At 32.3% G+C, this 13,886-nt stretch overlaps 1 protein-coding gene across 1 annotated transcript; it reads left to right on the top strand.

Moving 5' to 3' along the window:
- The first annotated feature begins 8,513 nt into the window (after positions 1 to 8,513).
- LOC144564963 (putative xyloglucan endotransglucosylase/hydrolase protein 7) lies at positions 8,514 to 12,761 on the top strand. Its single transcript, XM_078314571.1, has 4 exons — positions 8,514 to 8,757; positions 8,989 to 9,089; positions 10,315 to 10,511; positions 12,220 to 12,761. The coding sequence occupies exons 1-4, from the start codon at positions 8,556 to 8,558 to the stop codon at positions 12,611 to 12,613; spliced, it is 894 nt and encodes a 297-aa protein (XP_078170697.1). The 5' UTR covers positions 8,514 to 8,555; the 3' UTR covers positions 12,614 to 12,761.
- Positions 12,762 to 13,886: the final 1,125 nt, after the last annotated feature.

Raw genomic sequence — 13,886 nt, 5'->3', positions numbered from 1 at the left:
ATAGAGAAGCGCATTGTTAAATAACCGGTTACTGAGCTTTGTAGCTGACTTCGTTTTGTTATTTTGTTTTCCTTTTTGTTGGCGACGTAGGTTGACGGGCCAAGGAAAAGTGTGAAGATACTTATATAATCACACTCCAGATGGTAAAAATCTGGGGTGTGATAGGTTGTTTTCTTTGTGCGCTTATTTGTCTTATTTCTTCTGGCATACTACACCGAATCAAGCCAAGAATACACTAGATCAAACCGAACCGAGAATTGAATCAGCCGAATTGGGACAGTTACCTGCTTAGAGGAATGTGCAGCCGAAAAGGCACTGAAATCAAACTGAACTGGGAACTGAATTAACCGAATTGGGACAATCATCTGCTAAGAGGAATGTGCAGCCGAGAAGGCACTGAATCAAACCGAACCAGGAACTAAAATCGGACTGGGACAATCGCCTCTCAAAGGAACAACCAGTGTGAATGCCAGAAAAGAGAAACTTGGAAGCAAGAAAAGAAGGAGGAGAGAAAGAATAAGACAACATCTTAACATCAAAACGCATACCTTATTCATATATAGTTATAGTAGATATTACGGGAGTGGAATGAATTCACAACACCCTAAATCGAACTCGGAATTGAGATAGATGAGAAAGGAGCAGTCATATCAACTAGTAGAAACACCTGTTTGAACGGAGTAGAGAATTAGAGAAGAGAACGGAGGTGGATGGGGTGGGATCCGACTTGACTGAAGGGGATGGGGGAGAGGAATTGTCTTTCTTCCATGGACTCTCAAAGCGGCTAGGGTTTTCTGCTTGAACAAGGAGAATTGAAGTTCTAGGGAACTAACAAAGTCGCGGGCTTGGACCCTTACTTGAGCTGAGTCCCTTTGTTACTTCTTGCGACTTCCCGATCTGATATGGGGGGCCTCTAGCCTAATAACGGGCTGAATAATTAGTTACGTGAGCCCAATATGGTAAGTCCTTTTGACAGAAGGGCCAGATGAGATGCACGAATATTGTCAAATGGATCTATGGAAGCATTAAGAGTAGAACTAGGGTGTTTCTAAGTTCACTAAGTTTTGTTTGTGAACTCAACTCTAAAATTTATTGGATTAATTTTAAATGACGAATTTGAATTATTGAAACCCGTCTACCTTATGAGTGATGCGTCTATATGAAAAAAAAATTAAAATTTAGAATTAATTTAGTATAAAGTCAAGCGGTCAAAAATCATTAAAAAAATGAATGCATTAAGATTACTTTATAAAATTTATAATTTTGACCGCTTGATTCTATACTAAATTAATTTTAGAGTTCAAAATTTTTACATATAGACCTATAACTTGTAAGATAGATGGATTTAAATAGTTCGGATTCGTTATTTGAAGTCAATGTGATAAGTTTGAGAGTTGAGTTCACAAAGAACTAGTATTAATATTTAATACAGAAACAAGAAGAAGAAATTTAGGATAGAATTATGTTTTTCAGGAACTTTAATAAGGGTCAAATGGACCACTTTATTTGTATAAAGGCATTATTATAATCTAAATATGCGTCTATAATTTAAAATTCCCAACTTGAATGAATTTTCGATTTATATAAAAAGAACAACTTACTATTTTGATATTTCTTCGTACTCCTGCATTCATGAAAGCTCCTTTTATTAAAAGTTTAAAACAAAGGCATGCTTTTAAGTTGCGGTTACTTTTTATTGATCGGCTCAATACTTGCGCGTATGCTTGAATTTAAAAAATAAATAGTCATACAATTATACAAAGTTACAAACTCAGTATCAGCCCAAAGGTTTGAGAATTTGAGACGGTACAAAACATTAATTAAAGAAAGCAAGCATAATGATAACCCTTGCGACTTGGGAGATACATCAGTACATGATTGCAGCTCAAATTAAAACACTACAAAAACAATGCCTAATCAGGAGGCTTAAAGGAGGGATAAGTTGCTCCGTAGATATCATCCTGCATCAATCGATGCAATTAATCTGCCTATTGTATTGTATTCGCCTGTGTATTGTATTGTATTGTATTGTATTGTATTGTATGTCATGGGAACAAGAGATTTCAATGACCATCCCCCATTCCCCCGTATTTATTTATTTTTATTTCGTAAGTTCATAACATGTTTTGTTTCATAAATCAAGTCAAGTCATACGCCGACATTTTTATTTTTACCCCATTAAAAAATTATTTTAATAATAATAACCAAAGTTTAGTAATAATTTTAAAAATACCCCACCCGTGAAATTTTTCCACGGGTTAGAATTATAATTCCAATTTTTTTTTTATAAAACAGAAATTTGTTTTTATTTTTTATTTTTTATTTTTTTGTATTGAAATATTAGAAATGTTGGATATATTTCTTTGAAATAGATGGAATACAATATAATTTGATTTATTAGAAAGACTGTAACAAATAACCCGGATCAATATTTTTCAGGCCGGATTTTTCGCGGCTGTAAAAAAAATTAATATATTTCTTTATGTTTTATTGGAAAAAAATAAAAATGCTTAGATTCTGAGTTATTGATCTCGGTTCAAAAGTCACTTCTATGTAATCTAGAAAATATTGTGATCCTTCTAGGACATTTAATTTATAAAAAGTTGTATCTATTTTGAGAATTCTTTTTGAATAATAATTATTAAATAACTTAAAGTTTTTGTTTTTTTTCAAAAATAGATACAACTTTTCATAAATTAAATGTCCTAGAAGGATCACAATATTTTCTAGATTACATAGAAGTGACTTTTGAACTGGGATCAATAACTCAGAATCTAAGCATTTTTATTTTTTTCCAATAACACATAAAGAAATATATTAATTTTTCTTACAGCCGCGAAAAATCCAGCTTGAAAAATATTGATCCAGGTTATTTGTTACAGTCTTTCTAATAAATCAAATTATATTGTATTCCATCTATTTTCAAAGAAATATATCCAACATTTCTAATATTTCAATACAAAAAAATAAAAAAATAAAAACAAATTTCTGTTTTATAAAAAAAAAATTGGAATTATAATTCTAACCCGTGGAAAAATTTCACGGATGGGATATTTTTAAAATTATTACTAAACTTTGGTTATTATTATTAAAATAATTTTTTAATGGGTAAAAATAAAAATGTCGGAGTCATACGTTGTAAATATAAAACACCGTGGGGTCCATGGATATGAGGGTTCCATAATCATTCCATTTATTGTCTAGATACAGATTTTCTGTGGCGAAATATAGACGCACCTGAGGTGATACATTGGAAGGAGACACAGACGGAGACCTCGTACCTATGTTGCATGGATACAGGTACGGATAGGAGCGGATTTACACTTAACTCAAGAGTGCTAAATCACTCCATAATTTGAAATTTATAATCATGTAGATTGAAATTTAATTGAATTTTTATTTTCTTAAGTTTTTATATATTATAATTCCCCTCAAAAGATGCTAGATATAAGATATGTGTTTGTAGTCTAGTGGATAAGACTTTATGTTAGTGTTTGGATGTTTGATAAGCATAAATTATATACCCATTCGATCTAGTTTTTATCATAAAATAACACAAAATATTATGTATTTTGAATATAAAGTGAATAGAATACATCTAGAATCAAGTTAGTGCTGTTGTTTGACTTTAAAATGCAGGAAAAGACTCCTGAAAACAGAAGAAAATACTCCTCAGTGCGGACGCACTCAGCACTTAGCCAAATTTCCAGCATCGCAGCGCCTCAGAAGAAAAAGTCCGAGCGTAATGCGTCCGCATTCATCAGCCAGTGCGGGTCATCCATCCGCACTCAATACTTAGCCGATTTCAAAAACTTCGGAACAACACAGAAAATTCACAGTGCGGGTGATCCATCCGCACTCATATCTAGTGGGGACGCACTCAGGTTATTTACGCATAAATTCAGATAGTTAAATAAGGAAAGTTGGAGCCAGTGTGGGTCATCCATCCGCACTCACCACCAGTGCGGATGCACTGGAGCCATAGACAGCCATAATTACACGGTTTGACAGTTTTTCTATTTCTGGTGCACCAAGGACGTGTTGCCAAATGTGGACAAGGCAATTTGGGAAACAATCCAAAGATAGCACCCACTAACCTAACTTTTTCTAGCCTCTTAATTGGACATGATCTTTGGCTATAAAAGAGGGGGTTCATTCCCATTCAAGACAACTCTCATCTCTCTCTCACCCTTGGTGCATGTCTATTTCCATAAAATACAGCTATAAATTTGCAGCAATTTCCGGAGTTCCAGAAGCTTTTCTAGGAAGGAGAAGGAGAAGATCTTTCCAAGATTTTGGCAAGATTGAGGTTTTTAATTTGATAAAGGGTGTAACCATTTCTTTATTCTATTTCTTCTTCTTATTATTGCCAATTTTTTTAATGGATCTCTCCAAGAGGGAGTATATCTCTCTCTAGAGGTTTAAGTCAATGCATGAACTTATTTAATTCTATTTAATTCGGATATTTATTTTTATTATGATTGTTTTATGGGATTTGATTGTTAATTTTTGTGATTTATCATTTGTGTTAACTATATAGTTGATATTTGAAATCAATGTAGTCTCGCCTTAGATTCGAAAGAACCATAGTAGTAGGACGAGATGAGAGTACCAAATTATGAACGCAAATACCCTAGGTTTGAATTAGGATCTAACCAATTTGTAATCTAAGCCGAAACTACCGAAATTAGGGTTAGGGACTTGGTGAAGGGCGTAACTGTGAAATCAAACCCTAATTAGGACATCTCAAATTGAATCGGATATTGGTATGAATGACGTAATTGTGAAGTACCAATATTCGAGGAGATGAGAGACTAACAAGAGCTTATGGTCTAGGTAGCTAGGGTGAAGGACGTAACTGTGAAGTCCGAATTACTTAGACACGTTATTAATTCACGAAAGTGACCCTTAATGACATATTAGGTTAGAAACCTCATCAAATCATACAAGAATTTAAACAATACTGAATAGATAGAATTATCAAGGAATTGTAGACCGAATACCCCTAAATCTCCTAAACTTGAAAACAACCCAACCTTTCTTTTCTTTATTTTACTTTCATTTATTGTTTAAAACTCCTTTCTTCTGGGTATTGAACCAAGTCTAGGATCATTAGAACAACCCCCCCCCCCCCCCCCCCCCCCCCAATTTACTTTATTTGCACTTTATTTTCTTTTATTGTCTGAAATTAATTGTTAAAGTTTAAGCTAAGTATTTACCATACTCTCTGTGGTTCGACACCCTAAGTACTACATTGATTGGTTGTGCGCTTGCAACAAACCTTTCTTTGGGTGGATAATAAATTTAAAGGCAAAAAGAGTATAATCCAAACACAATTCCGTATATCAAAAATACTCATCAAGGTTTTTGGTTCAAATCACACTAACTACAAATTAATATTTATGTCATTTAAATATCAGTACCCTAACTAAATTTTCTAGTTCCATCTCTGGATACGAATATCGTATACGGCAATTTTCAACATTATTTGATTATCGGGAGATACAATACGATACGGCAATAAAATACGTATCAATACGGGTATATAAAGTATCGGAGTAACACAACCTCATACAAATTGACAATGAGGACAAGAAGGGCAATTAGAAAAAGGTCTTCATCATAATTGTTGCAGTGGCTCACCCCACATGTATGCATTCAGCAATTTCCACTGAAAATCCAGATTTATTTTCTTGAAACAGGAGAGCTCTGTACGAAGTGATGATTAAGTCAATGAAAGACTGTTTGCTCAAATAACTGCCTAGGACCCATCATTAGCTGGCATTCAGAACTTGAGATCCGCATGGCCGCACAAATTTTTGGGCCTTCTGTCTCGGATCTAGATTGGTAATATATGCATTCGATTACTTTGAATCCGAATAACATCTCAGAGGTCGTTTGATAAATACAATACAATACAATACATACTAGTATACTACACAACCAATTCAGCAGCTGTCTAATCTTTAGTAAAATAATTATATTATTAGAATAATTTCACAAGTATATTAGTATATGATTCTTCAAAGCAGTGTTGTAAATAACGATATGCAGTTATCAGATATATATAGTACCGTCAAGTAATTAATTAAAAATATTTGGAGATAATATGAGACAATCGATCGATTAATCGGGAAAATCCATGACAACTTGATTACCGCCAACGACTAATCGGTCGATTAATTGACCTAAACGGACATTTTTTTTACAATACTGTTTCAAAGTATTAATCGATGATAACATCATATTAACAATTAGTAAAAAGTCGATCAGAAGAAAAAAAATTAAGCTACAACTAAATTCATAAATTAATTTAGATAAAATACATTCTCATTATTAGGTTACAACCAACTAATAGTTATAAGAAAAATAAGCTATTGCTAGTTCGAGAAAAGAGGAGTAACAGTTAAAAAGAGGCAAGATCAAATCTTTGCTCTAAGAGAAGAGGGATGGGGTTGAAAACTAATTTTGCTTAACATATAATTAATTATGATTAATATTTAGTGAGTTATTAATTAATTGAAGATGTCCATTGATATATATATGGATAGTGAGATGGACAGTAAGGTGAACGGTTCATATTTTTCAATATGAAATTTGTACGCTGAGTATGTCAATTTAAAGCACGTTTGTAATATCTGAACTGATTACAAAATATAAAATCATGTTATATTAAATCAGAGAAGAGTAGAATATCACTATTATTATGTACTATTTTTTTCTTAATAAAAAAATAAATGAAAAAAAAATATTTGATGATGATTTATAATATTTCCTCATTATTGTTGCATTCTAGTGTAAGTTTGATGGATATCGGGAGCATATAAAAAATCAATGACCAGCAACTTTTCATATCACTTTATGTATATAGGTCATGTTTGGTTGTGGAGCAAGAGGTGGAGTAAACTCTTTACTCCACGCTTAAGGAGTCAAACGAGGAGTAACATAGGCGGTTTAAGATGGAGTAAGATTTGAGCTAAACCGGAGTAACTTACACCACCTAGAGAGGTAATTTAGCTTACTCCACCAAACATGATTAACTTACTCCGGTTTAGCTTGGAGTAAGAAATTTAATCTAGTTTAACTTTACTCTACAACCAAACATGACCATAGTGAGTAGATCTGGGGTGTTATTAAATTTTTTAAGCTCTCTTTGTAAACTTTACTCTAAAACTTATTATATTGACTTTAATCTGAACTGTTGAAAATCATATTGACTTCAAACGACGAATCTTAATTGTTAAAACTTAAAACCCATCTACCTTACGAGCGATGTATCTATATGTAAAAATTTTAATCTTTCAAATTAATTAAGTACAAAATCAATTGGTCAAAATTAGAAGATTTATAAATTAATTTTAATGCGATTAATGTTTTTTTTTACCACTTGACGTATACAAGATTAACTCAAAATTTTCAAATTTCACATGTAGACGCATCACCTATAAGGTAGATGAGATTGAACAGTTTAAATTTGTCATTTAAAACCAATTCAATAAATCTTAGTGTTAAGTTCATAAAAGGACTTGATGAACTTAAGAACACCCTAATTCTACTCTATATATAGTTATTATTTATAATTTTCTTGAGCTCATCTAGATAAAACTAAAATATTTTTTTATTTAAATTTACTTTTGTTTGTTAATAATAATTTATAATATAAACGTACAATGAAGACATTTGTCATTTGAATTATCCTTAATGAACAAATATATATCATTTGATTATCTTTTTGTCTATAATATTTATATTTAGTAATTTACGCAACAACGAGAATAAGATAATTTAATTTACCATATAAAATATCCACGGTGTTTCTTATGAATAAAATCAAATAAACAGCGAAGCCTAACTATGAATACAGAAGTATAAAAGTCACGATACATCGTGATCGGACACATTACTGTACAATACGATACACGTTCTGGTCACATACCGTGATTTATGTATTATTTCCTATCGCGATTATTTTGTGGCAAAAATGACACCACATGAAACTCAAACTGATTTAATTACAAAACAAAATACAGCATGACACAACACAAGCCACAATGCGTTGTTGAGTGATACATGTGACCACTGATCAATGACTAATTAAACATCTTGTATTTCACACAAGAAAAGAGTTGAATTAAATGTCTTTATTTATTTATGCACACATAAATTTTGTTTTTATCAGTATGGAGAATTTGTAAAAATATATTAATATAGATAAATTCTGGATGTTGATTCTCAACTAATTAATTATTAATTCATATAAAAAAATAATTTTTTTATATACGTGTAGAAAAAAAATATAAATTACATCTAACTGTTTATTTTAATATATAAATTTTAAGACATTTATTATTACAACACTGAAGATAAGACATCTGAACTCTCCACATCAAACAATAATTTAAATTCGGAAGCCAAACTGCAATTTAAAACATCCACATTGAAATCCCCTGCTCCACCTATTTAAGTAGCCAAACATTTCAACAATTTTCTCACGCCACTCTCACACACTGACACACACTCTCTCTCTCTCTCTCTCTCCTCGTAGAATCTAAATAATGACCAATCAAGCGGAAATGGCCACTAGTAGACTGCATCTCTTGTTTTCTGTCTCCCTACTTTACCTCTGCGAGATGCTTTCTCTCTCAATGGCAAAACCAGCATACTTTGCAAGAGATTTTAGTGTTACTTGGGCTGGGTCCCACGTCCAAGAGCTTAACAATGGCAGCTCTTTACAGCTCTTACTTGACCGATCCTCAGGTTTGCACAAAAATGCATTTTTATCCATTGTGTTGCCACAAAGATTTCATCTTTTTATATAATCAATTTCTTATTTTCTAAAAAAATCAATAATGTACCATTCCACTTTCTTTCACAATATTGTTTGCCAAATCTGTCTACATAACATCCAAATATTTGTTAATTTTGAACTGAAATGACAACAATCTGTCTACATAACATCCTGATATATATTACATGAAATTTATACAGGTTGTGGGTTTGCTTCGAAAAACAAATTTATGTTCGGACGAGTAAGCATGAAAATCAAGCTGATTGCAGGAGATTCTGCTGGCACTGTTACTGCATTTTACGTATGTATACACCAATTCCTCAAATTAGTACATCTAATAAGCTCATCTGTTTGGGTAAAGCATCTTATTATATTTGTGCACAAATGACATAAAACAAGGTAATTAAATAACAACCCAAATATTAGCCAGTAGCGAGCTTTTTATTTGAACTTTGAAATGAAGAATAAAATTTTGTCATAACCTATCCCTATATTTTTTTATTAACTGACGAGCAATCAAATATTTATAAGGTTGCTAATGAGTATTGAGCTCATCAATTAAAATAATTCTGTATATCCAATTGGGAAACAGATATGATTTTTTTCCCGAAAGGTGTGTACTGTGTAGTATATGACAAACGGATGTACTACAAGAAAAGTAATTGTGAAAAAAAGACAATGTACGCTTTTATAAAAAAAAGAATAAGAAGGAAATAATGAATTAAAAAAAGAAAAAGATTAGCTTTACAGTAAATTTTGGAATATTTTGTCCCAAAAAGCTGCAGACTGTCTAATATAAAGGACAAACTACTACTGGAGGCACGTGATTGAAAGTTTGAAAGAAAGATTCTTAATTTCATTTCTGCATTATAAATGGAGTAAATTACGAGTTTCAATACAATCACACATTTATTATTTTACTTCTCAAAATTTTCAAATATCATTTAGTTTTAAAGTATTGCTTATTTTATATTTTAATCCTTAAAGTTTTAAAAGTAACATTTTGATCCTTAGAGTGTCGCTCGTTAACTATTTTGGTCCTTAAATTTCTTAATTTGTAACAAAGTAATCCTTCCGTTATCACTGGTAAACAAAACTAAGAAAACCCAAGTTCGCATCTATTTCATAATAACATTTATAATAAGAAATATGTAAATATTATTTTTGAAATAATTTATGATGTCACAAATATTAGTGCTGATATTGTGAATTTAATTTATAATCTATGATGGCACAAATCTATTTCATTGATGCTGGCACAAATAATTTTTTTTTTTCACGTTTTGCTTGATGAAAATGTCATTTTCTTATTAAATGTTAAACATATACCTTTTTGCAGGAGACTTTTTTCAATGTATAGTTTAATCTTCCAATTAAACATGATTTCCCTAATTGTGTTGTGTGTACATTTAAGTTTTCTATGTATAGCAATAGTACTGGTCTTAAAGCTCCTTTTATCTCATATATATACTTAATGTAGCATGAAGTGCCCTTGTAATATGTAATATGTTTGTTTGTACATGCAGTTGAATTCGGATACAGATACAGTAAGAGACGAGCTGGATTTTGAATTCCTGGGAAACAGATCAGGCCATCCGTATACCGTACAGACTAATGTATTCTCTCATGGCAAAGGCGACAGAGAACAGAGAGTCAATCTCTGGTTTGACCCCTCCTCTGATTTCCATACCTATTCCATACTTTGGAATCACCACCACATTGTGTAAGTCTATTTCCATCAAACTCACTCTCCCTTTCATGCACCCTCTCTCTTTCATTGCTGATCGATATAGTGCCCCAAAGCACAAGACATCTATTTACTTTTTTACGGCGATAGAACCAAACAAACTAAAAGAAGCTCAAAACCAACAATAGTACATAAATGAAGTTGTGTATGTCTCTACTTTGTACGAAGGGAGAGAATACATCCAAATGAACTCTTAAGAACAGATAAATAAGGATGTTAAATTGTTTATGCTAATAGACATATGTCAAATATGCTACTATTGAACTCATGAATTGGGGACAATATATCATCAATTAATGGTACAATGCAAACAGTAAAAAAGTTCAAATCCAACAATAGTACATAAATGAAGTTGTGTCTGTACTTTGTACGAAGGGAGAGAACATATCCAAATAAACTCATAAGAAGAGTTTTTTTTTTTGAAGTTAACAGGATGTTAAATAGTATATGCCAATGGATATATATGTCAAATATGCTTCTATTGAACTTCAAATGGGGTCAATATCATCAATGGTACAATACAAACAGTAGCTTGGTTGCTACTATAAATTTTGACTGTTGTAGTTATTATACATTATAGATAACAACAGAACAGGCCAAATAGTACAAACTCTAATAAAAAATATTAATGAAATGTCTAACAAATCATATGCCAACATTTCACAATCAAAAGTGCACCCCATTTACAGTTGATTTACTGTATTCGTTTCTCTTTCTTCTTGGATTCAATAAGACTAAATTATAACTGGAAACATTATTTTTTATGATTGTTTTGTTATAAATTAAGAATCTTTGGCTATAACATTTATTCCTATTACCTTAAAAAGGAATTGCAAATATATATATATATATTTGCTTTCTCTTCCAAAATAACATGATTTTTCACTTCAAATGAATAGATTTTTTATATAGTAGCTAAGACAATACTCGACAAGTGAGAGGCTGTAGGCTCAAAAATATAGTTGAGAGAATTTATTTGTATATTTTAAGTTGCAAGACTTGATATTTATTTTTACCTCAAAGTTTTTCACTTCAAAAATCAACCAACTCGGCATTAAGATGACCCAAGTACCAAATAAAAGAGCTCTCACAAGTCACAAGTTAAAACCGACATGGTAATTTACAAAAGTCGGAGGTGGTACTGTCAAAACTTATATTTATTTTCCTTACCGAACAGTAAGCTTCAGTCTGGCTTCAATAACATCCATTATTATTACCTCTTAATGGTCCATTTAAAGCGTAGTACAAAGTGCACATCAAGCCCCATTATCGCCCATCCATTGACTATTGCACTGATGGTTGTGTTGTGTGCCTTTAAAGCTAGCCAGTTACTGGCTTACTGCAACTGGATCGATTTGCATGCTTTATTGACTTATTGTGGCCCCTGCTGCACGAGCATTCTGACAAAAGTGTAGAGAAAAAAAAAATACCATCATCTCTGTTCCTTTCTTTTTTCCTTCTTGGTACTTTACAACATGAAAGCATGAATCTTTTATCCCAGGCTCCCAGCTCTGAGCATCAATTATTGTACCAGAAAACACTCCTTATGATCTAATCTGTTTATTGGGTATGGAAGGTTATATTTAATCTGTTTACGACGAAAAGAGAATACATATATGTATATTTTTTTTAAACTATCATTTTCTAATAGAAACTTTCCTTCTCTTTCACTTGTTCTCTCTAGTTTTTTCGTTGATGCTGTACCAATTAGGGTCTACAAAAACAACGAGGTAAAAGGGGTAGCCTACCCCAACTCACAACCAATGGGAATCTACTCCACAATTTGGAATGCTGACGATTGGGCGACACGTGGCGGCTTGGAGAAGATTGATTGGTCGAGGGCTCCTTTCTATGCTTACTACAAAGATTTTGACATAGAGGCGTGTTCAACTTCAGGCTGGCTAAGTCATTGTAGCTCAACTGCTAGTAACTGGTGGGACATGCCTTCATACCAGCAATTGGGTCCGATACAAACCCGGCTGTATCGGTGGGTCCGTACAAATCATATGGTGTATGATTATTGCTCTGACAAGTCCCGCTATCCTGTCCCACCACCCGAATGTTTGGCTGGCATATGATTTATGTCTGTCGTTCGATCACTGTGTGTATGTTGTGACGTGATTAGGTGTAGGCATTTGTATACAATCTCTGTATGCTCTTATGTTTATACGATCTGATAGATTCTGGTATTTACCAATAAATTTAATAGTCGTTTGAGATATTCAACATCGGATCTATCTTCTGGGATGGGTTTCGTCCCCCGGTAGAGATTCATCAAATTTAAAAAGCTATTATATTCACTCAAAAAAAGAAGCTAATATACCCTTTCTCGAATGATTTAATGATGAAGCAAGCCAAAAGAATTATGAGTTAATCACAAACAAATTTTAAACCTGTTTGGCGCCAATACATGACTAACTATTTTATCTTTTGTTTTAGTACAATTTCAAGTTTCATTTCTTCAAGCTCTATTTCTGAGTTCTGACGATTCTCTCTGGAGCAGATGAGCTATTGCAACTTGCATTAACATTTCAACATTTTAATTAACACTTTGGGCCCAAGTTTGCGGCCTTGTAAACTACGCATAATTTGCGGGCTAATTTTGTGAACTTTGCAGGACTAATTTTTAAAAATGAGCCCAAACTACAAAACGAAAGAAACGTCAAAATGTACTGATGCACGACCATTTCAGTTATATCGCTGACGCACGCAAAAAGTCTCTTTTATATAATTACAGTATGGTTATTCTGTTGTTTTTTTATTTTATTTTCTGACTGAGAATGAGATAGCAGTTTGTTGAAATATAAAGGAGGCCCCTATTTAAATGGAATTGTAAAAGAACGTGAAAAAAAAATACGGTTTGCCTTTGTAAAAGATCCAGACCGACAGAGCGTGGTATTTGCTAAGATTGGACTGCTAAATTTTATTCTACCAAACAAAAAAAAGTAGCATTAACTTCGCTAAGAATTAACTTGCAATGATCTAAATAATTTGGTTCTTTATACTAACTTTGACTTGACACCAAACTTCAACAAATAAAAAATGAAAGTGAATTAATTACTACTGTACTTCTACTCCATTCCCCATTTCCACTTTCCACTTGCCCGGAAGGAATAAGTAAATTAACTCTTTCGTTACTTGTCAAACGGAAAGAATCGTCTGAACAAAAATTACATAACGAATTTAAAATTATCTTAATATCCTGACTCAAATGACTTTCTAGTTTTATTGGGGCCAGAACTTTTTATTTAATGAACATATTTTTTTTTAATTAAATCTTAAAAAAAAAAAATTCGATTAGGAAGGCTGGAATATGTAATCCATGCCCTATCGCTGTGGTTGATTTCACAA

Source organism: Carex rostrata, chromosome 14 (genome assembly GCF_964058835.1).
Source record: "Carex rostrata chromosome 14, lpCarRost1.2, whole genome shotgun sequence".
NCBI lineage: Eukaryota > Viridiplantae > Streptophyta > Magnoliopsida > Poales > Cyperaceae > Carex > Carex rostrata.
The sequence above is the reverse complement of the archived record's forward strand: the minus strand, read 5'-3'. Positions and strand labels throughout refer to the sequence as shown.

Excerpts from the sequence above, each read along its gene's own strand:
- LOC144564963 (XM_078314571.1), top strand. The coding sequence starts at position 8,556 with ATGACCAATCAAGCGGAAATGGCCACTAGTAGACTGCATCTCTTGTTT. Across the intron at positions 8,758-8,988 it reads CTTACTTGACCGATCCTCAG|GTTGTGGGTTTGCTTCGAAA; the intron begins GTTTGCACAAAA and ends AAATTTATACAG. Across the intron at positions 9,090-10,314 it reads GCACTGTTACTGCATTTTAC|TTGAATTCGGATACAGATAC; the intron begins GTATGTATACAC and ends TTGTACATGCAG.